Source organism: Pangasianodon hypophthalmus, chromosome 14, assembly GCF_027358585.1.
Source record: "Pangasianodon hypophthalmus isolate fPanHyp1 chromosome 14, fPanHyp1.pri, whole genome shotgun sequence".
NCBI classification, from domain to species: Eukaryota; Metazoa; Chordata; class Actinopteri; order Siluriformes; family Pangasiidae; genus Pangasianodon; species Pangasianodon hypophthalmus.
In genome coordinates, this window is record NC_069723.1 from 13,923,829 (window position 1) to 13,948,333 (window position 24,505).

The 24,505-nt window shown below is 45.8% G+C and overlaps 2 protein-coding genes across 2 annotated transcripts; both read left to right on the top strand.

The window, feature by feature from the left end:
- The first annotated feature begins 246 nt into the window (after nucleotides 1–246).
- On the top strand, nucleotides 247–1,194 carry LOC113539380 (olfactory receptor 52K1-like). Its single transcript, XM_026935112.1, has one exon. It carries the CDS (start codon nucleotides 250–252, stop codon nucleotides 1,192–1,194), a length of 945 nt encoding a protein of 314 aa, XP_026790913.1. The 5' UTR covers nucleotides 247–249.
- Nucleotides 1,195–21,887: 20,693 nt separating this feature from the next.
- LOC117599100 (olfactory receptor 52K1-like) lies at nucleotides 21,888–23,049 on the top strand. The gene is made up of 2 exons (XM_034310870.2): nucleotides 21,888–21,928; nucleotides 22,077–23,049. Exons 1-2 carry the CDS (start codon nucleotides 21,888–21,890, stop codon nucleotides 23,047–23,049), a joined length of 1,014 nt encoding a protein of 337 aa, XP_034166761.1.
- Nucleotides 23,050–24,505: the final 1,456 nt, after the last annotated feature.

The window sequence follows — 24,505 nt, forward strand, 5'->3', positions numbered from 1 at the left end:
TATTTCTGTAGTAGTTTTGGCAAATATACTGCAATGAAATTATATCATTTGGAATATTTTATGATAATGGTGATTCATAGAACTTATGATATGGTACAAAATTCATAGAACTGTAAATCTTGACAGAAATTTCATTAAATCTTGTTACATTTTTTTTTCATAAAAATATCTACAATTTTTATGCACCCCAGACTATTCATAACTTTACATATGAGGTAGCAGATCTGATGTCTTAGAAATCTTGAGACAATGTTGGCTCCTGTACAAAATATTTCATTCACAACATTTACACTTACTGGTTTTCATGATTTGGGAGAATGGCGGCCCATTCTATCCATTCCCTATTTTCTTATGTTTTTATTATCTTCTATTTCAAACCTTACACTCATTTATTTAATTATATCTCAGAGGGTTCTTCACTCTCCTATGTGTATACTAATTGGCCTTATGGCAGTATTGCACCTTTCTTTGCCAATATTTTGTATACCAAATATGCTGCTAAGTTTCTTATTTGACTGGAAAGAAATTTCACTAGTGGGCTGTTTGGTGCAAATGTTTTTCATTCATTGTGCTGGTACATTTCAATCTACTATACTGCTGTGGATGGCTCTGGATCGTTTTTTTGCTATATGCAAACCTCTTTATTACCACAACTACATGCGAATGACCAATTTTCTAAAGTTTATTATTTTTCCAGTTATCAGAAATGTGTTCTTAAGTACCACAATGGTTTCATGGGCTGGAAAATTGACTTTTTGTGCAACAAATGAAATAGATCATTGTTTTTGTGAACACATGGCATTGGTTCAGCTAGCATGTGGAGATATTTCCATTAACAATGCAATAGGGCTTTTGGTTGTTTTTCTTACAATGACTGCTGATTTTATTTTCATTATAATATCATATATAGCAATATTTTCTTCTCTACTGAGATCTGGAAAAACCTGCTTAAAGGCTGTTAACACCTGCATTACTCATATAATTGTCATGACAGTTAGTCTGACTTTTGCGTTAATTGCATTTATGTCATACAGAATAAGAAACAACTTCTCTCCCTCCAGCCGTGTCTTCATGAGTACAATGTACTTGATTTTTCCAAGCTGTTTTAATCCAATTATTTATGGAGTAAGAACCAAAGAAATAAGAGAACAGTTTCTGAAATTTTTGAACCATGTTAAGGTCTTTCCAAAGTAATCAAATAATGCATATGGCATCACATATTAAACATCCCTTTGCAACAACCAAGTTAATTTATAATTAAACAAAAGTATTTTTCTTTTTTGCTTTATATAATTGCATTGTAATTTTAAAGGATTAAATGAAATGAAAATTTTAATCAATAAATAAACAAATTAAGATGCTTACAACCAACTGGGAATGTTTCATTCACTGGCTGTGATATGTAGATTGATTGTAACACTGTTGACTGCTGTTGATGCACTGACATCATCAAACTGTTGCATTTTTCTTTTGTGATGCTTTTCCAAGCTTGTACCACAGTCTAAAATCTTCAGGAAACCCCGATGAAGTCCTTTGTTGTGTTGGCAGTGTATTTGGGGGTCATCACCTTGCAGCATAATGACATTCCTCCCAATCATTCGTTTCTTTGTAAATAGGCAGACAGAATATTTCTCTAGACATCTGAATTCATGCAAGCCCAAGCCATGACACCTCTCCACACTTTGGCCTTTCCATCACTTTGGTATAGGTTAATCTTGGTTATAGAACTTTTGTGGCTCATCTCTGTATTTCTTTGAGAATTCCAATCTGGCCTTCTGATTTTTACTGCTGATGAGTGGTTTGCACCTCGTGGTATGGCCTCTGTATTTCTGCTGACAAAGTCTTCTTTGAACAGTGGATTGTGATACCATCAACTGCTGTTGTTTTCCTTGGCTGACCTGTTTGATGTCTGGTTTTTGGTACACCAGTGGTTTCTTTATTTTTCAGCACATTCCAAATTGTTGTATTGGCTATGCCGAATGCTTGTGTAATGGCTCCAAAATGGCTTGCTTTTCTCCCATTTAGAGCTCTCTGGTCTTCATCTTAGTTTATCCTTTTTAATAACAAATGCAGTCTTCACAGGCACAAACCAAGGCTCAAACCAAGAGTAGACATTCAGAGCTATTAATTATTTAAACACTTAATCTAACAGGGCACAACTGGGGAACAAGAAACACCTGTCAGTCACATGTTCCAATATGTTTGATCACTTGAAAATTGGTAGATTCATGCAATAGGTGCCATGTTCTAAGTTGTTTAACACATCAATTTGTAAATATCTAGATGGGGTAAACAGGCATGACTTCACTGAGGAATGAACACATAGCAAAGAAAGGTTTAAATATCACTTCACAGATATGCAATTGAAAAATCACATGAACAAGTTCATGTAAGATATAATGCTCCATTCGACTCATCTCATAAGGCGTAAGTGTATTAAAGTGAGTTTTGCTAAATGTCAGAGGGGAAGGATGTGGGAGGGATCTTTATTTAGAAAGATTGTAGACTGTGGGAAGAACCTGTGTGGACTGGTACGGGATTTCAGGGCTCTTATTCTGGGTTTTCTTTTTGAAGGGAAACGCTGAAAAAGGAGTTGGCTGGGATGTGTGGAGTCATCCATGAATTTGCTCTGTTCTTCAACCTGCATGGGTGTAGGTCAGTGAGGGTGGGTAACTGAAAGCCCAGTCATTTTTATTTCTGTACGTCTGATGATGCACTGTAGCTTGCATTTGGAATGTGAAGTTGCAAACCTGAACCAGACAGAAATGGAGGATGTGACTATTGATTCTAATGTAAATTTGTAGAAGAGGGCCAGTAGCTTCTGTGACAAATTTGTTTAGCTGTTGCAGAAAGTGCAGGCGTTGCAGGGCCTTCTTGGTGATTGTGTTGGTGTTTCTGAGCTTGATGGAGTCACTCTCAGAAGTACAGTAGTTGGTGTACAGTGAGTAGAGCAAGGGAGAAAGTGTGCAACCTTGTGGAGCACCGGTGTTGAGGTAGAGTGGGTCTGAGATCTGTGCTGGGTACTGTTTCCTATTGGAAACAGAGAATCAATAATCCAGCTGCAGACATTTGGAGAAATGTTAAGCTGCCTCACTTTATCAAAAAGTAAGTCAGGGATGATATTATTTTATGCAGAGCTAAAATCCGCAAATGAAATGTGGGCATAGGTGTCAGAGCTGTGCAGATGCTGCAGGATGTAGTGCAATGCAAAGTTTATGGCATTGTCTACAGACCTGTTAGCTTTATATGAGAACTGAAGAGGATCTAGAAGGGCATCAATCATGATTTTGAATGCAGAATCGGTGCAGAAAGATGCAGAATTAGTCTTTCAGAGCACTGGGTGATTACAAATGTCAAAGCAACTGGCCTGTAATCGTTTAAGTAGGAGATTTTCTATTTCACAGTCTCATCAAAAGCCACCAAAACACAGTGTGTGCCTCTTGGGGTGACAACATGATGGAATTTCAAGATAGAATTCCACCTGGCACATTAGATCACTGCGAGCCAGCTAACCTTTGTTTTCACTGAGATTTTCAACCCCATTCTAAAGAAGGTCAGTATAACCTGCCTAAATGACTATAGGCCTGTGGCCTTAACATCAGCTGTCATGAAATGTTTTGAATGGCTGGTTCTTTCTCTTCTCAAGTCTGTTATTGACCCCCTCTTTGACCCAATGCAGTTTGCTTATAGAGCAAATTGTTCCACTAATGATGCAGTCCACCTGAGTCTACACTATGTCCTCAATCATTGGCCGTGGTGCCGAGAAGGGGACTTTCGGTACGTACCCCGCTCGGGGGTACAAGAATGCTTTGGCCAAACCAGGCGCAAAGTCTAAATAGGAAGGGGCCACAGAGAGGGCCTGAAGATCCCCCACTCTCCTAAGAGAGGAAATTGCCAAGAGAAAGGCAGTTTTTAACGTCAGAAGACGGTCCAAAATCTCCTCTATGGGCTCGAAGGGGGGTTTGCAGAGAGCCTCTAAAACCACGGCCAGGTCCCACGAGGGGACCCGAGATCGAGCTGGAGGTCTGATCCTCAGCGCACTGCGGAGGAAACGTGTCACCCAGGGGTGTCCACCTTCAGGGTGGAGTGGGTCAGCCCCGCGGAGAGGCGGGCCTGCAAGAACTCCAGCACTGTACCCACTGGGCAGTGAACAGGGTCAAGCCGGCGGTCTCCGCACCAGGAGGTGAAAAGTTTCCACTTCAGGGCGTACAGTTTCCTCGTAGAGGGAGCTCTGGACTGGAGGATGGTCTCCACAACCTCGGTTGAGAGACCGGAAGCGCGGAGTTGTGCCCCCTCAAAGGCCACACCCACAGCTTCCACAGCTCCGGGCGGGGGTGAAGATGGCCCCCCGCCTGTGAGAGGAGATCCCTCCTGATCGGAATCTCCCATGGGGAGCCGTCTAGGAGGGAAATCAGGTCCGAGAACCATACTCGGCCCGGCCAGAACGGGGCTACTAACAGTAGACGAATTCCGTCCCGGCGCACTCTCTCCAGAACTCCCGGGAGCAGAGCGACCGGAGGAAAGGCATACAGACTGTACCATGGCCACGGCTGTACCATGGCATCCAGTCCAAGAGGAGCTGGATGAGTCAGAGAGAACCAAAGGGGACAGTGCGACGTCTCCTGCGTCGCAAACAGATCCACTTAATGAGAGGAGGTTCCCTTGGGACCACACAAGGATCTGGAGCGCCAGCCTGTAAAGGGGGCGCGAACGCAGACCTCCCTGGCGGTTGATGTAAGAGACCACCGTCGTGTTGTCAGTGCGCACCAACACGTGGCGGCCTCTTAGGTCTGGGAGAAAGTGTTTCAGAGGTAGAAACACGGCCAGCATCTCCAGGCGGTTGATGTGCCAAGTGAGATGGCGGCCGCTCCACAGACCACGGGCAGGACGGCCACTCATGACCGCTCCCCATCCGGTGAGGGACGCATCCGTCGCTAGCACTACGTGGCGACTAGGAGCTCCCAGGACCGGGCCCTGAGACAAGAACCCAGGTTCTCTCCACACAGCTAAGGCACGGCGGCATCGCCGTGTGACCTTGATCATGCGGAGCAGGTTTCCTCTGTTTCAGAAAAACCCCCTGGTCTTGAGCCACCACTGTAGGGGTCTCATGTGCAGCAGGCCAAACGGTATCACGTTGGACGCAGCTGCCAATAGGCCCAGCAGTCTCTGAAACTGCTTTACAGTGAGTGACCGGCCTACTTTCACTCTCGCGACCGATGTGAGGACCGACTCGATCTGAGCAGGAGACAAACGTGCCTGCATCGTGGTTGAATCCCACACGACGCCTAGATAAGCGGTTCTCTGATCTGGAGAAAGCACGCTTTTCTCGGCGTTTAGTCTTAACCCCAGTTCCTTCATATGGGCGAGAACGACATCTCGATGCCGAGCCGCCATCTGCTCTGAATGAGCTAAAATCAACCAGTCGTCGATATAATTCAGTATGCGGATGCCCTGTAGTCGCATAGGAGCCAGGGCAGCATCCACGCACTTCGTGAAGGTGAGGGGTGAGAGTGCTAGGCCGAAGGGAAGAACCCGATACTGGTAAGCTTCGCCCCCGAAAGCGAACCTCAGGAACTTCCTGTGCGGGGGAAGGATGGAGATGTGGAAATACGCATCTTTTAGGTCGATCGTGACGAACCAGTCCTCAGACCTGATCTGAGACACGACCTGAGTGACCGTAAGCATCCTGAACTTCAGTCGTGCGACTGAGAGGTTCACTTGCCGCAAGTCCAAAATGGGACGCAGCCCTCCCCCCTTCTTGGGAACAATGAAGTACCGGCTGAAGAACCCGGACTCTCTGTCGTGAGGAGGGACCACCTCGATGGCCTCCTTCCTCAGGAGAGTGTGTACTTCCTGCTCCAATACCAGAGCCTGCTCGGGACCCACCACAGTGGGAAGAACCCCAGAAAAACGAGGCGGAGGCGAGCCGAACTGAATTCGATAGCCTCTCTCTACAGTACGCAGGACCCAATGAGACACATTCGGCAGAAGTTTCCACGCTGCCAGAAAGCTCACTAAGGGAATCAATCTCTCGAGACTGACCTCTGGTGTAATAGAAGCGGTTAGCTGGGTGCCCTGAGGCGGCGAACCGACATGGGGGAAATGAGCTAACCGCCGCGAAGGCCTCAGAAGAGGCCGCGAGCCTCCCAGACCCGCTACGTTGCCGGGCGAGAACTGGGAGAGGCGCTCGCCGGAGACCGCTGCGCCCTGAAGCACCATAGGTGGCAGGGTTGGCAGACCGACCTCCTGAGGGCACTGGGGGGACCCGGGCACCGTGAGATGGGGTGTACGCCGTGTTGCCCCAGAGGGGCCCGCCCTCGGAAGCCCTGGGCCAAAACCGTCAGGGCTTCTTAGACATGAGGACGGTCCTCAGATCCGCCTTAGTGCCCGAAGGGCCGGGCCCAGAGCGTTGTAGCGACTCCTGCTCCCGCCTCGGGGGAGCACGGGAGGTGACGCTCTGTTTTTGGGCCTCCCTGTAGGAGGGGGCCGTACACGGAGGGGGCTGCCCCAGCCCAGCAGCTCCACGAGCTAGAGAGCGACGGGGTAGGAACCGCTGGAACGTCGCCGCCTGAGCACGGGCCTGCTGGTATCTCTCGACGACGGAGTCTACCGCGTCGCCAAACAGGCCCGAGGGAGTAAGCGGGGCGTCCATGAGCACGACCCTGTCCTTCTCTTTCATATCGGACAGGGTCAGCCAGAGGTGTCTCTCCGCCGCCAGATCAGTGGCCCGCCTGAGCTCAGCTACCTCCTCAGACGTCCCCTCCCCCTGCTCATCCAGCTCTTTAAGCAGGTCGGCCTGGTACGCCTGTAACACCGCCATGGTGTGCAGACACGCACCGGCCTGACCTGCTGCCATGTACGCCTTGCCTACCAGCGCTGAGGTGGTCCTCAGCGGCTTGGTAGGCAACGCCGGAGCCTTCAGGGACGATGCAGCAGCAGGGGACAGATAGCTGGCTAGCGTCTGTTCAACCCTGGGCATCGCCCTGTAACCGGAGTAGTCCAGCCCCTCCACATTAGCGTAATGGGAAGAAGTGGGGCTGAAAATGGCCTATTCCAGGATCTCGACACCTCAGTGTGGAGGTCCGGAAAAAAGGGCAGGCTCCGGGGCGGAGGTGGCGGCCTACTGCGTAGAAAACGCTCATCCAGTCTAGAGCCTTGAGGCTCGGGCCATGACTCAGCGGGCCAGTCAATGTTAAGCTTGGCGACTGCCCGCGTAACCACCTCGAGCAGCTCCCCGTACTGAGGAGACTGTGGCTCAGGGTCGACGCTCTCCACATCGACCTCCTCGGAGGACGATAGGTGGAGCGCCGAGTCCGCTCCCTGGGGGGAAGAAACCGCAGAGCATGGGGAGGGGACAGTGGACCTGGAGGGCGAGGAAGGAGAAAGGGACGGGCCAGTCTCCATTCCCTCTGCCAGGTCCATCTGCGAGCCCCACGAGCGCAACCGCCGCTCTGCCTCGGCAAAAGCGGGGCCGGCACCGCGAGGCACGCTAGTGAGGGCTCCCTCCTCAAAGAGCCCAGCGGGAGCGGAGAGTGCGCAGCAGTAAACGCTCGCAATCCGCTCCCAAACAGGCAACGCACAGACTGTGTGTATCCCCGCCCTTAATATATCGCGGACAGGGAGGAACACACAGCCTGAAGCGCTGCCCGCTCTCGCCCTTTGTCTTATCTTTGGCCTTAGGCATGCCGCCGATAAAACACAAAAAAGACGGAAAAAAGACAGACAATAAACATAGAGCGCTTGCTGAAAACAGGAAGCTAACGCGGGGCTCGCCGATCGGGCTTTTATGCTTCCGGGTCGCTATGTCACCCCGCCCGTGACGTCTCGCCCATCCATTGGACGGATTAGACACGTGATTCAGAGCGCGGTCACGCGGGGGCGTTCCCATAGCGTTTCGTGACGCAGCTCGAGTTCCTGAAGGGGAACAAAGCCTTTCAGCATTATCTCAATATTAAAAAAAACACACACTTATAATAAGAAAATCTCATTATAATGAGAAAACCAGAAAAAACCCATGTTATTACAAGAAAACCATCACATTATTACAATAAAAATCACAAATCCTGCAGTTGACAAAATTAGTCAGTTTTACTTCATGCTGGCCTTCTGAGTGGCGCAACAGAAAAACACTTGCCTTGTCATCCGAATATCACAAATTTGAAGCCACACCATGCCATAGGCTAGGAGACAAGGGAGCAAAGTCAGGGTGAGAGGGCTGCTGTATTCTCTGTCTCTCCTGTCAGTCATAGCCAGTCACTTGTGCGTGTGGATGAGGTGACCGAATAAAATCTTTTTGCTTCATGCATGGCTTAAACCACAATGAGAGAGAAAGTCTGTGAGCAGTGTAGACGCTATTGTTGCTGAGTATATGCAAATTATGAAGCAGCACTGAGCTTAATAAATATGCACCATCTCTCTTTGTCTGGTATTCCATACAATATTCAAGACAGAATATCGCTGTCTTGAATATTGTGATACAAAATACTGTTGAGATGAATTTGACGCTCATATCATGTATCGTGATATTTCCATTTAATATTCATTATGAGCTCTATGTCTTCTTACACACTAGGCGGCAGCACCACTGGTAGTAGCAAACAGAACATGAAGTTTGCACATGGGAACCTAACTGTCTCAAAGCATGCTTACTTAATACTCCAAAACCTTAAGCTAGTCAAAAGGAAGCATTATGACACGTGTCAAGCACAAGGCATGAACCTGGATAAAATAATGCTGAAATTGTCTGTAGTACAGTACTGCTCACACTATCCAGAATTCACAGCACATCTATAGCATAGCCATCTGAAGGGTAGTTATTGTAAACCATTGTGTATATGTGCAGTCTGTGGTCTGAATGTGGGTTAAAATCAATGCATGTGTGCTGCCCTTGATGTCAGTCATTCTTGGATCTAAAACAATTCAGAAGCATGTTGTGTATTGTGCTGGCACTGGCATAACCAGAAATTAATTTCGGTGGAATGAGGAAATACACAAAATAAAATCATGATTGTTTTTAATCATCTGTACAATTAAACTGGTGATACACTTGTGCATTTCAGGTCAATTTCAGACAGCAGTAGGATTGGTGATGTTATTTTAATCATTTAAGGCACAACTTACTGTCAAACAATCTTTTCATATTAATAATGTTGCCATGAAACCCATTTATGACTGTTCCATTGAAAATGATTAAAATCACATGTTAATAATAGGAGAAAAATTTATACAAATCCTGATCTACTTTTGTTTTGCAGTAAAATCTAGCAGGCTCTCACCTCCATATCTCTGTCTTTATAGTGTAGTTATCTGGTGAGGAGCTTTCAAACAGAAACAAGAAAAATGCATCGGAATTGGTTAAACCTGTTTCTCATCACAGCAGCTGGTATCCAACAAAATGTGATTAAACAACAGAGTACATTTATAAAAAACATCTCTAGGTTACGCATGTAACCATGGTTCCCAGAGGGAACGAGATGCTTTGTCGAAACACTATGGGGACGCCCCCAGCGTGACACGCTCTGAATCACGTGTGCAATCAGTCCAATGGATGGGAGAGACGTCACGGGCGGGGTGCCGTAGCGACCCGGAAGCTTAAAAGCACGTACGGTGGACACAGCGGCAGCTTCTGAGAAATGAAGCAAGCGCTCACAGGGATGCCGGAAGTATTGCCCTTAGACGCAGCATCTCGTTCCCTCGGGGAACCATGGTTACATGAGTAACCTAGAGACGTTCCCCTTCAACTCGAGCAGCGTCGAAACGCTATGGGAACGAGTATGCCCACGCCGCCAGACTTATGAATCCCTGCCTAGAGTGAAAGAGCACAGCTAGGGCAAGAGAACAGAAGACCCCGGAGCGGCTTGCATATCGAGGACTGCCAAAAAGGCCTTGGAGGCCGCCACGCTTCTGGTAGAGTGAGCCTTGACCCCCAAGGGCGAGGGGAGATCAGAGGACTCATATGCTAGACAGATGGCATCCACGATCCACCGACTGAGGGTCTGCTTAGTAGCAGGAAGACCCCTCTTTGGGGGACCATAACACACAAACAATTGGTCCGCCCTTCTCCACAGGGCAGCTCTGTGGACGTATGCGTCCTGTGCACGCACTGGACACATACAGTTAAGCCTCTGATGGTCGAGCTCTCGAAAGGGAGGAGGACAGAAAGCCTGGAGTACGACTGGCCGTGGTGTAGAGGAGGGAATTTTAGGTACATAACCCGCTCGAGAAATGCTTTGGCCAGAACGGGCGCAAAGTCTAAATAAGAGGGGGCCACAGAGAGGGCCTGTAAATCCCCAACTCTCTTAAGAGAGGAAATCGCCAGAAGAAAGGCAGTCTTTATAGTGAGAAGACGATCAGAAATCCCCTCTATAGGCTCGAAAGGGGGTTTAGAGAGAGCCTCTACCACCACAGCCAGGTCCCACGGAGGGACACGAGATCGTACCGGAGGCCTCAGGCTCAGCGCACCGCGGAGGAAACGTGTAACTAAGGGGTGTCTGCCCACAGACTGACCACCGAGAGGTGCGTGGTAGGCCGCAATGGCCGCCACGTAGACCTTCAAGGTGGAGTGGGTCAACCCTGCGGAGAAACGGGCCTGCAGGAACTCCAGCACTGTACCCACTGGGCAGTGACCTGGGTTGAGCCGGTGGTCTCCGCACCAAGAAGTGAAAAGTTTCCACCTCAAGACGTACAGTTTCCTCGTCGAGGGAGCTCTGGATTGGAGAATGGTCTCAACGACCTCGGCTGAGAGACCAGAAGCTACGAGTTGTGCCCCCTCAGAGGCCACACCCACAGCTTCCACAACTCCAGGCGGGGGTGGAAGATGGTGCCCCCCGCCTGTGAGAGGAGACCCCTCCTGACGGGAATCTCCCATGGAGAGCCATCGAGAAGAGAAATCAGGTCCGAGAACCATACTTGGCCCGGCCAGAATGGGGTTACTAGCAACAGACGGACCCCGTCCCGGTGCACTCTCTCCAGAACTCCCAGGAGCAGAGTGACCGGGGGAAAGGCGTACAGACGCCGCCTCGGCCAAGTCTGTACCATGGCATCCAGTCCGAAAGGAGCTGGATGAGTCACAGAGAACCAGAGGGGACAGTGCGATGTCTCCTGAGTCGCAAACAGATCCACCTGAGCCTGGCCAAACACTCTCCATATCTGCTTCACCACATCGGGGTGGAGCCTCCATTCCCCGGGCCTCGGTGTCTGCTCCCATATTGAAATCTCCAGGGATGTAAACTGCTCTCAGTGAGAGGAGTTTCCCCTGGGACCACACAAGGATCTGGTGCGCCAGCCTGTAAAGGGGACGCGAACGCAGTCCTCCCTGGTTGTTGATGTAAGAGACCACCGTTGTGGTGTCGGTGAGCACCAACACATGGCGATCTCTCAGGTCCTGAAGAAAGTGTTTCAATACTGGAAACACGGCCAGCATCTCTAGGCAGTTGATGTGCCACGTGAGATGGCAGCCACTCCACAGACCATGGGCTGAGTGGCCATTCATGACCGCTCCCCATCCGGTGAGAGATGCGTCCGTGGCTAGCGTTACACGGTAACAAGGATCTCCGAGCACCGGGCCCTGGGACAAGAGCCATGGTCTCCTCCACGGCACGTAGGCACCGCCGCGTGACCTTGATCATGCGGAGTGGGCTTCCCCTTGGGGAGAACCCCTTGGTCTTGAGCCACCACTGTATAGGTCTCATGTACAGCAGGCCAAAAGGTATCACATTGGATGCAGCTGCCATCAGACCCAGCAGTTTCTGGAACTACTTTACAGTGAGTGACTGGCCTTCTCTTACTCTCGTGACTGCTGTGAGGAACGACTCGATCCGAACAGGAGACAGACGTGCCTGCATCGTGTTTGAATCCCACACCACACCCAGATAAGTGGCTCTCTGTACTGGAGAAAGCACACTTTTCTCTGCGTTTAGTCTTAACCCCAGCACTTTCATGTGGGCGAGAACAACATCTCGATGCCGAACCGCTGCCTGCTCCGATTAAGCTAATATCAACCAATCGTCGATATAATTCAGTATGCGAATGCTCTGGAGTCGCAGAGGAGCCAGAGCAGCATCTTCGTGAAAGTGCGGGGTGAGAGTGCCAGGCCGAACGGAAGAACCCATTATTGGTAAGCGTCGCCCCCGAAAGCAAACCTCAGGAACTTCCTGTGCTGGGGAAGGATGGAGACATGGAAATATGCGTCTTTTAGATCGATCATGACAAACCAGTCCTCGGACCTGATCTGAGACACAACCTTTGATCGTGAGCATCTTGAACTTCAGTCGCATGACTGAGTGGTTCAAATGACGCAGATCTAAAATGGGACGCAACCCTCCACACTCAGGAAAGTGTTTACTTCCTGTTCCATTACCAGAGCCTGCTCAGGGCCCACCAGAGTGGGAAGAACCCCGCAAAAACGAGGCGGTGGAGAACCGAATTGGATTCAGTAGCCTCTCTCTACAGTATGCAGGACCCATTGAGACACATTTGGCAGAAGTTTCCACGCCGCAAAATAGTCTAATAAGGGAATCAGTCTCTCGAGACTGACCTCTGGTGTAGCTCAGTGCCCTGAAGTGGCGGACTGGCAGGGGATGGCCGAACTAGCTGCGCTGGAGAGCTCCGAAGAGGTAGCGAGCCTCCCAGTACCGCTATGTTCCCGGGCGGAAACTGAGAGAAGCGCTCACCACTGTGCCCTGAAGCACCATGGGTGGCAGGGTTGGCAGGTCGATCAGAGACAGGCACCGTATGATGAGGTGTACACCGTTCTCCCCCAGAGGGGCCTGCCCTCAGAAGTCCTGGGCCACAAGCTGGCACACGGGGGGGCTGCACCCGCCCGGCAACCCAAAGAGCTAGAGAGCGGCGAGGGAGGAACCTCTGGAACGCCGCCGTCTGTGTACGAGCCTCCTGGTACCTGTCGACGACAGAACTGACGGTGTCACCGAACAGGCCAGAAGGTGCAAACGGGGCGTCCATGAGGAAGACTCTGTCCTTCTCTTTCATATCGGACAGGGTCAACCACAGATGTCTCTCCAATCGGCGGCTCGTCTGAGCTCTGTGACATGCTCGGACATAATCTCCATGCCCTCATCTAGCTCTTTTAGCAGATCGGCCTGGTAAGCCTGCAAAACCGCCATGGTGTGCAAGCAAGCACCAGCCTGACCTGCTGCCGTGTACCCTTTGCTCACCAGCACTGAGGTGGTCCGCAGCGGCTTGGAGGGCAGTGCCGGAGCCTTCAGGTACGATGCTGTGCCGGGGGACAGATAGCTCGCAAGCGTGATCATTCAGCCCCGCCACATTGGCATAATAACTAGAGGCGGGACTGAATATAGAGGCAGGCTCCGGCGTGGAGGTGGCGGCTTACTAGCCCGTTTCTCGGCGGGCCAGTCAATGTTTAGCTTGGCCACGGCACGAGTGACCACCTAGAACAGCTCCTCATACTGGGGAGATTGAGGGGGCGAATCCTCATCTGCGAAAGACAGGTGGAGCGCCGAGCCCTCTCCCCGGGGGAAAGAAACCGCAGAGTGGGCTTCCGATCCCAGAGAGTGGGCAGTGGATCTGGTGGGTGAGGAAGAAGAAAGGGACTCACCCGTCTCCATTCCCTCCACCAAATCCATCTGCGAACCCCACCATTGTAACCGCCGCTCTGCCTCAGCAGAAGCGGGGCCAGCACTGCGAGGAACACTGGTGAAGGCTCCCTCCTCAAAGAGAGCCTTCCGGGAGCGAAGCGCACACAGCGGCAAACGCTCGCAATGCGGACAGCCGGCTCCCTCGAGAGCCGACTTTGCATGCTCTGCTCCCAAGCAGACAACGCACAGCCTAAACGCTGCCTGCTCTCGCCCTCATGTTTTGTCTTTTTAATCGCTTTTGACATGATACTTTGAAAGACAGACAATACAAAATCAGACTGACACACACAGAACGCTTGCTGAATGACAGAAAAGCTGCCGCAGTGTCCACCATACGTGCTTTTAAGCTTCTGGGCCACTACATCACCCCGCCCGTGACGTCTTGCCCATCCATTGGACTGATTGCACACCTGATTCAGAGCGTGTCACGCTGGGGGCGTTCCCATAGCGTTTCGACGCAGCTTGAGTTCCTGAAGGGAAAACTTTTATTATAATCAGTATAAATAAATCTTCTTACCTAATAGTGCATACACTTTAATAGTTTCTGTTAGAACTCTTTTTCCAAGAAAGATCCTATTCTAACTTCAGAGCCTATATATTATTGGTGTTAGTCAACAGAATATGAAAAAAATAAAAACTTTGATCATGGCCCTTCTGATTATGGCTCATAGACATGTGGCCTGGGCACAATTTGAGTCTGACACCAATATTGTATTGACATTGCAGTGTTGGGAATGTGCAGAGAAGACCAGGAGATTTGGAAAAATCTTCAGCATGATTCTCTATTGCAGATGAGACCATCAGACAACATCAGAATATGCTGTTTCACACTGTAGTCATCAAGTCTAACTAAGGGAGACATATGCTGTAATTTTATAGGCATTCAGTGGACTGTACTTAGAGGTCTTACAAAGGAATTGAGAAGCTACATCCACACCTAGGGTACCACATTGTCTTAGACAGTGATCAAAGAAAAAGGCAGACCCATTCAACTGTAAAGTCTCAGTTTAACCTAACCATTCAACAGATGCTATCTTGAATGCCCGTGAGCAATATATCACTTTGCTGTTTCCTATGATGATATGGGATAAACAGAGGATCAGTTGATCATAAAGTGACACTAAATTATGTATTCCCACAAGTGGTTTGAATTGTCTTTACAAAATAAAAGTATTCCATTTATTACATACGGCGCCAGAAGCAGTTGCTGATAGAAATAGTGCACCGGACCTTTCATAATCCAGAGGGGGGTCGGGAAGCAGCACCCAGTCTGCTTTGCATCCAACAGGGGACCAGGTCAGTGGCTGTTTATATGTTGGTGTTCCGCCCCTTGGCCACCGAAAGTGGCTGGAATTCTGAGGTGCTCATGGCAATGTAACAGCAGGTACTTTGTGAGTGCCTCAAGGATGTGCTCACTACTTGAGACCCACTGCCCACCCTAGAAGCCTGCTACGACCTGGCCATCCGGGTCGAGAATTACATCAGGGGTAGGAAGAGGACCTGGGCCTTGGGTGCTCGGAACATGCCACAGTCCCGCCCCCCTACACTCCCATCTCACTACACCAGCAGGTGCATGGTCTGATGCCAAACCCCCTGAACCCATGCAGCTGGGTGGTACTCAATGGTCCGACAACCCAACTAGGGGCCAAAGCAGAATCGGTCCTTCATGCCCCGCTGGGTCTAGAGGCCCTGTGATGGACATAAAGCAGCCTCCCCCTAGAGTTGTTCCTGAAAAATAATCTCTTGTGGGACAGCTGGCAGCAAATGTCTTTCCATGCCTTTACAGACCCTAGCGTGGCAGGAAACTTTATTGACATCACTTTGGCTGACAGTTTGGGGTATCTACTGAGCCATTGAGCTGACCTGCCCCAATTCTTGCCCTGGATGGTCAAACATAGAACCCAGCCACTCACTATGCATGTGGACCTGAGAGGGTTGTGTTGTGCTTCATCCAGACCCCCAAATTATGACTGATAATGGGATTTCCCTGGCTGGCAGAGCACAACCCCCAAATCGTTTGGTCTTTCCAATCCGTGGGGCCTTGGGGACTACAATATGGGGGGGGGTATGCTTGATGGGTCAATGCTCCATACCAGGAGAATGTTTGCTTGGACCTCCATCTGATCAGGATCTCTCAGGGGTCTCAAGGGAATACTGGGACCTTTGGGATGTCTTCAGTAAAAGAAAGGCCCAGGTCCTGCCCCTTCATCGAGTGTATGATTGTGCCATCAACCTCCTCCCAGAAACCAACCCCCCACCGCCACATTACTGGAAGACCTGCCAGCTCATGGTAAGCCTTTGCTCTGGCTTCGACCCCCAGTCAGCTATCAGCTGTGCTTGCCCCTGTCCATGAGCAACCACTCCATGTCTTACAGATGGAGCCCTGTCCTATACAGACCAATGACTCCTCGTGGTCTGGGAGAACTACAGCCCAGAGGCATGGTCATGGACCTGGTGCTCATTAGAGAGTTCTGGCACAGTCGGGCTGTTGGCCTATGGAATTCAGGGGCCATCATTAGAAGGGGGGGACTGTAAGAGGCCATGCTATATTGCTGGCAGCCAGTAGAGGGAGGCAGCATTGCACAATGAGAGTAGCCATGTGGGACTTCTCCAGACTGATTAACCTGGGTTGCATGCACCTGCCAGGCAGCATACTCAAGGCCATCCTTTGATGCAGCCCTTCATAGCACCTTTGAAGAGGGGTGACCAGTATGGTAGATACCTCTCCACCAGACTGGACTGTTGACACATAACAAGTTGGGTTCATGGATTCATGATGTTGGTGCCAAATTTTGACTCTACCATCTGTATGCCTCAGCAAAAATCAAGATTCATCAGACCAGGCTACGTTTTCCAGTCGTAAACTGTCTACTTTTAATGAACCTGTGCCCACTGCAGCCTCAACTTTCTATTCTTGATGGACAGAAGTAGAACCTGACGTGATTTTCTGCTGTTGTAGCACAGCCACCTCAAGGTTTGACGTGTTGTGCATTCTGTGTTGCTTTTCTGCTCACCACAATTGGACAGAGTGGTTACCTTTCTGTCAGCTCAAACCAGCCTGGCCTTTCTGGCCATTCTCCTTTGACCTCTCTCTGTTGTCCATACTTAACTGTCCTGTAACAATTTACTTCAAAATGACTAAACTGGTGTCTGGTGTCTTGATTTATGTTAGAACCCTTGCTACCTGCTGACATGAGAATGAGGTTCACTTGGTTTCGTACGCAGAAACAAAAAGGGTTGGAACTTAAATTTGGTGCTTATCCTTCCTATAGATATTTGTGATTTGCTATCCGGGCTATCAGTTTGCAATGTATGACTTTTGTTTTTTTAATTGTAGTGTTGGGGAGGAAAAAAGCATATGCATTCCCAGACACTTTTAAAGTACCTGCATGATGTTTGACTATGATAATTTCATTACAGATCCTTCATTTTCCTCACCCCAAAATGCAATGAAGTGACCAGGCCTACTGACAGTGCCAAAAAGTTAAATAAGTCCAGTATCAGTTCCAGTCCTGGTTTATAGCATGGATCGAGCCCATATACAGGCCATGGTAATGACATCCACCAACCATTGGTAAAGCATTTCATTGCCAGACTCTTCCCTTCAGCTGTGTGCTATATGTTATTTAGTGGTGGTCAAGGGGCTCTTCTGACCCATCCCATGACATGGACAGATGATTGTGAAACTTCAAAACTCAAAAAAACAGATGGCACAGATAAGGTTTTGTAGGGTTGATTTGCACATGTTCAGCAGAACAGATTGTGCTAACCTGATGCTATGTTAACTTGATACTGTGCATAAACCTGGTCTAGGTGTCCCACCATTAGAAGCGAGGTGTTGATCAACTCCTTTAGAGAGGGATCAACTTCTGTAGATTGGATGCATCCCCCTGTCAAGATCTTGTGATCTACTTGGAGAAATCACACCATCTGAAAACACATACTATATTGCGATAGTTCTGTCAAATCAAGTATCCTTCTCTCTGCATATTGCTAATCTGACTGAGCAATGCAGGTATAGTCAGGTCCGGAAGTATTTGGACAATGATGGAGTTTTTGTGATTTTGCCTTTATACACCACCACAATGGATTTGAAATAAAACAATCAAGATGTGATCGAAGTGTAGACTTACACCTTTAGAGGTTCCACAATAATATGGCATTTACCATTTAGGAATTACAGCCATTTTAAGCAAAGTACTTCTATTTTCAGGGGCTCAAAGTTATTTGGACAGTTGACTGACAAGAAGTTAACTGACCAGGTGCGGTCCTTTCCCTTGTTACTTCAAGACAAATGAAGCAGATAAAAGGTCTGGAGTTGACATCAGGTATTGATTTGGCATTTGGGAGCTGTTTGACTGGAGCTACCAATATTACGTCCATGGAGATCTCAATGCAAGTGAAGGAGGCCATCATTAGGCTGAAAAAACAACATAAATCTATAAGAGAGATAGCAAAAACCTCAGGTGTGGCCAAATCAACAGTTGGGTACATTCTTAAAAAGAAAGAAAGCACTGGTGAGCTCAACAACATCGAAAGGCCTGGAAGACCATGGAAGACAACTAAAGTGGATGATCGCAGAATCCTTTCCTTAGTGAAGAAAAACCCCTTCACAACATCAACAGAAGTCAAGAATACTCTGGAGAAGGTAGGAGTATCATTGTCAAAATCTACAATCAAGAGAAGCCTTCATGAATGTAAATACAGAGGGTTTACAACAAGGTGCAAACCCCTCATAACATTCAAGAACAGGAAAGGCAGATTAGACTTTGCCAGAAAACATCTAAAAATGGCTAAAGAATGATACAGCTGATGATCCAAAGTATACCACATCATGTGTCAAACATGGTGGAGGCAGTGTTATAGCATGGGCATATATGGCTGCCAATGGAACGGGCTCACTGGTGTTTACTGATGATGTGACTGCTGACATAATTAGCAAGATGAATTCTGAGGTGTATAGGGCTATACTCTCTGCTCACATTCAGCCAAATGCTACAAAACTGATAGGACGCCGCTTCACAGTGCAGGTGGATAATGACCCTAAACATACTGCAAAAGCATCTCAAGACTTTTCGAAGGCAAAGAAATGGAATATTCTTCAATGGCCAAGTCAAGCACCTGATCTCAACCCAATAGAGAATGCTTTTCACTTACTGAAGACAAGACTGAAGGCAGAAAAACCCACAAACAAGCAGCAACTGAAGGTGGCTGCAGTGAAGGCCTGGCAAAATAAAAAGCTTAAAATAAAGCTGTAAATCACATCTTGATTGTTTTATTTCAAATCCATTGTGGTGGTGTATGAAGGCAAAATCACAAATACTCTGTCATTGTCCAAATACTTCTGGACCTGACTGTATTTCTTCACAGATACCACATGAATGCTTGTGTGGTCTTTTATCATTTCAAGATTGGACTACCACAACTCCTTCCTGGCAAGCCTTCCCTTAGTGCTATCCAACCACTGCAAATGATCCAGAATGCATCTGCCTGTATTAATGAATTCTTCCTCTGTGTTGCAAGTACACTGTAATATATGTAATTGGCTTATCAGTAAACTGCTCATGTTGTATCCCCATTATTTGCAGATGATGATGCTCTCTTGGCACAATCTTATATGGAACTCTGTCATGCACTGGAATGTTGCTGAATGTGAAGTGCATTCATGTGTGAGGCAATGCTCTCCCAGAACAGTAGGGTGCTCCCTTTACCTAGAGAAAGAGATGTTGCCCCAGAAGCTTTATCTGCAGATGAAACTCTCTGTTTTATGGGTCAAGCTACATCCTTACCCTCAACCATGGGCATGAGCTGTGGTTATTGACTGAAAGAATAAGGCTCCAACTTGAGAAGAGCCAGTTGATGTGGTTCAGGCACCTTACAAAGATGTCCCTTTGCTTAACATCCCACTGGAAGAGGACCCTGGGGCTCACTGGAGATTATGTTTCATTGTTAGCTTGGAAATGTCTGAGGATCCCCCAGGAGGAGCTGGAGCTGGAGCTATTTCAGTTCCATTCCAAATTAGGAATATACTATATTGCCAAAAGTATGTAGACACCTGACCCTCACACCCAAATGTGGGCATTCCCCAAACTGTTGCCACAAAGTTGGAAGCACACAATTGAGCCCAAACTGGTTCCACCATGACAGTGTCCCTATGCACAAAACAGGGTCCACAAAGAAGTGGTTTGCTAAAGTTGGTTTGGAAGACCTCGAGTGGAGTGCACAGAGCCCTGACCTCAACCCCACTGAATACTTTGCACCAGGCATTCTTGCCTGACATCAGTGCCTGACCTTATTAAAGCTCTTATGCCTGAATGTGCACAAATCCCCAAAGCCACATTCCAAAATCTAGTGGAAAGAATTCTCTGAAGATTGGAGGCTATTATAGCAGCAAAGAGGGGACCAACCCCATATTATCATCCATGTTTTTGGAGTGGGATGCACATTCAACAAGCAAATATGGCGGTGATGGTCAAGTGTCCACATACTTTTGGCCATATAGTATACCTATATTGTGTCCAACATGACTTAAACACACTGTTGGTGTTTAAAATATAATCTAATTAAAAAACTCCCACAAATAATTAGCTCAGAGAGTACCAACTGCTGTACTTGAATCTTTAAATAATATTTAAAAAACCCCTAAAGTGTTAAGATTTATTAAAAAGTCTTGCCATCTTGATCCTTGTAAAAAAAAAAGTCAACATCTTCAAGACCTGCCTTATGTGAAATGTTGGTATAAAATCATGAGATAAAGAGTTACTAATGAATAATTTTCATTTATATTACTCATTTTTTCCAAGTTTGTTTTTTAAAAAGGTAGTAGTGTCATTTATAAAGTATGATAAAGTCAGTAAAGGTTGAATGAGTGAGTTGGGGAATCGTGAACTGGGTTCAGTTAATGAGCCAATACCTGACACAATAGGTCAAAATGGAGGGCTATATTAAGACATATAAACTTTAGATAACACATGTAATACAGAGATTCTTGGCTTATCATTACTTAGACATTTAACCATTGTGTGTAAGAGCTCATTTTAACAATGAGTCTATTTCACTTTTGAGTTGGATTAGATTGCTGATTCTTGTAGAAGAAATCTAATCTTTCAGATTGTCCTTTATTTTTTTGCTCATATTTTTCAGAACTGTAACCATACCACCATACTTGATTGATCTTTGTATTACTAGTAACATTCAGAATCATTCTGTAATGATTCCAATGCACCTCTTTGAGGTTTGAGGAGTTTTGTTTTCCAGGGATTACAAAGAATACTTACAATGACCGTGTAATTCTCATTCTCTGTTTTGATAATATATATATAATTTGTGCTAGCTCCCTGTTCACCATGCTCAGGTGATTTGTTGATTTCTGTGTGAAATTTGGTAGTGGTTTGTGTGAAATTTGTGCAATGATTACTTTATACTGTACACAGATTAAAGAAGCAGTTCACAGCAGTTCCACTGCTGAAAAAGCATCCAGATAGGTGTCTAGACATTATTAAAAGGACATAATGAACCACCTGAATTTTTAATGATCAATTATCCTCAGCAGAATGGAAACTGTGAAAAGTGGAGACACTCAGAAAACTGCAATACTTAAATTTTATGCCAGAGCTAAATAATAATAATAATAATAATAGTAATAATTCTTATTACCTATATAAATTTGGTAATCTTCTTTTGTGAAGAAAATAGAGCATAGATGCGATGATGAAATACAGTATGTGATTGGATTGGAAGGCAAGCATGGATCAACAGGGCTTATCCATCATATTTTTTCACAAGATTCTAAAGAAAGGATAGAACCACACGGGACTGCAATAATGGTATACAGAGACCAAAACAAACTTGTTTTTGCAGTGTCCGGAAGCAAAACAGGACACGTCATAAGCAATTATAAGACAAGGTACATCTATGCATCAGTGTTACAAAAAGGAATATATGCTAGATTGTCTTATTGCCACATTTCGGAGTACACCATATGCCTGTATATATAATTGAGTTAACTTTTTTTCTCTTTAAATGATTCAGAGAATTGTTATCTCGCAATACTTAGCTTAGTACATGGGCAATGTAAAAAAATTTTTTTTTTAATTATTATTACATGCAAAATTTTCCCTAAACAACTGAATTAGTTTCCCTAAAAAACTAAATTATCTTGCAAAAAGTATTGTTTAATGAGCATGAGATTATCATTCTAGGTTACTATATTAGTAGTTTTGGTCAGATATTGCAATGAAATTATGTATCACTTGGAAAGCAAATTTTTTGTTGATGACACTGGTGATATTTGAAGGCAGTGTGCAGCTTGAGAGGTATTTCTGATAATACAAAATTCATAAAATTGTAAAGATTGACAAATTTTATTGTATCTTGTTAGAATTAATTAATTAGAAAATCTTCAACTTTTATCAATCCAAGATTGTTCATATCTTTACATGGGTGGCTGATCTGAATTCTTAGAAATTTGCAATCTCAAAATAATGTTCTCAAAATGACTCCTGTACAAAATTTTTCATTCACAACTTTTACACTTACTGGTTTTCATGATTTGGGAGAATGGCGGCCCATTCTATCCATTCCCTATCTTCTTATGTTTTTATTGTCTTCTACTTCAAACCTTACACTCATATATTTAATTATATCTCAGAGGGCTCTTCACTCTCCTATGTGTATACTAATTGGTCTTATGGCAGTTGTGGACCTCTTTTTGCCAATATTTTGTGTGCCAAATATGCTGCTTAGTTTCTTATTTAACTGGAAAGGAATTTCACTAGTGGGCTGTTTGGTTCAAATGTTTTGCATTTATTTTGTTGGTACATTTCAATCTACTATACTGCTGTGGATGGCTCTGGATCGTTTTTTTGCTATATGTAGACCTCTTTATTACCACAAATACATGGAAATGTCTAATTTTCTAAAGTTCATTATTTTTCCAGTTATCAGAAATCTGTTCTTTATTACCACAATGGTTTCTTGGGCTGGAAAATTGACTTTTTGTGCAACAAATGAAATAGATCACTGTTTTTGTGAACACATGGCATTGGTTCAGCTGGCATGTGGAGATATTTCCATTAACAATGCAGTAGGGCTTTTGGCTGTTTTTCTTACAATAACTGCTGATTTTATTTTCATTACAATATCATATATAGCAATACTTTCTTCTATCCTGAGATCTGGCAAGGCCTGTTTAAAGGCTGTTAACACCTGCATTACTCATATAATTGTCATGACAGTTAGTCTGACTTTTGCTTTAATTGCCTTTATGTCATACAGAATAAGAAACAATTTTTCTCCCTCTAGCCGTGTCTTCCTGAGTACAATGTACTTGCTTTTTCCAAGTTGTTTTAATCCAATTATTTATGGTGTAAGAACCAAAGAAATAAGAGAACAGTTTCTGAAATTCATGAACCATTTGAAAGTCTCTCCAAAGTAATCATATAATGTATATCGTATCACATGTTAAATACCCCTTTAAAACAACAAAGTTAATTTATAATAAAACATCACTTTTTTTCTTTTATAGAACTGGGTTATAATTTTAAAGGGTTAAATGAAATTAAAATTTTAATGACTAAATAAACAAATGAAAATGCTTACAACTGACAGTGAATGCAATTTCATGTTGTATGTGGATTGATTGTAAAACTTTGTGAAGGAATGAAAGGGAAGTTTGAGAACTTGTGTTGCAGTTCTGGGTGACCATGGCTTTGCATGAGTAGCACCCCACCATCCACAAGCTATTTCCTTATTGTGTGATCAACTTGTAAGGGCAAAGGCTAACGTACACTGCATTTTTTCAAACTGCTGCTTATGCAACATCAGAGGACAACTGATGCTTGAAAGAGATGCCCCCTTCTGTATACATGAGCTCACAAATGCCAACAATTGGCTAATGTTGTTCTAATTATATTCTCATGGACTCCTGGCCACAGATGTCTATGGAATTTTGATGATTCAAGCTTGTGCTCTCCCAACAACAGGCGAACTCTTTATCTTCTGTTCTCACTTATCAGGTGAGGTATCAGTGCAGCAGTTACTGCACCCAGATATGGATTGTTGTCTAACAGCAATTATGGAGCGGCTGGTTGTTGCTCCAAAGGGCCTGCGATCTGAAGATCTGCTGATCTTCACATGTGGGTCTCTTAAAATGCAAAACACTAAGCTTTCTGTCACTGTTTTCTATTCCTGAGTGGGGAAAAAATCCACGTGTATTCACCAATCAGAAGGGCTCGGCTTCTTAAACAATCAGAAGGACGCTGCTTCCTTAAACAATCACATGTGCTCTGTTATATTAACTAATCAGAGACCTTTATCATACAGGAAGGATGGGTCAAATTCCAGTGGAGGTACTGTGTTAATGTATTTCTGTGAAATTTAGTTGAGCTCAATCTTTAGACAGCATGCTATGGTTATGTTGTTGTTGTTGACCAAATACATGAAACATATAGTATATGTTGTTCCTTGTGTATGTACTTTACTTTTGATTTTTGAAGTCAATTGTAAATAAAGTAAATTGTCTGTATCTGGAAGCTGTTCAGTCTTTCTTTTATCTAGTTAGTTAGACATCCAACTTACTTATAGTTCTATGTTGACAAAGTTTTATAAGTATCACTATCAATATTTGTATTTGTATTATGCAATCCAATGCTGGAATCAGCATCACACTACAATCCCTAAAATGCACTGTGGCCTATGAAGAAGCTACCATGAACCACAACTCCCAACCTGCTTTGCGGCCTACAGAAATGGCCATGGACTACTTCACTTAACAGACACGAACTCTGTCATGTTCTCAGTTGCCATCTTACTGATCACACACACCTGGACTTAATCAGGAACACTGCACAAATTCCCACAGAAACCAATAGTTCTCTGTGAAGTATCCGCTC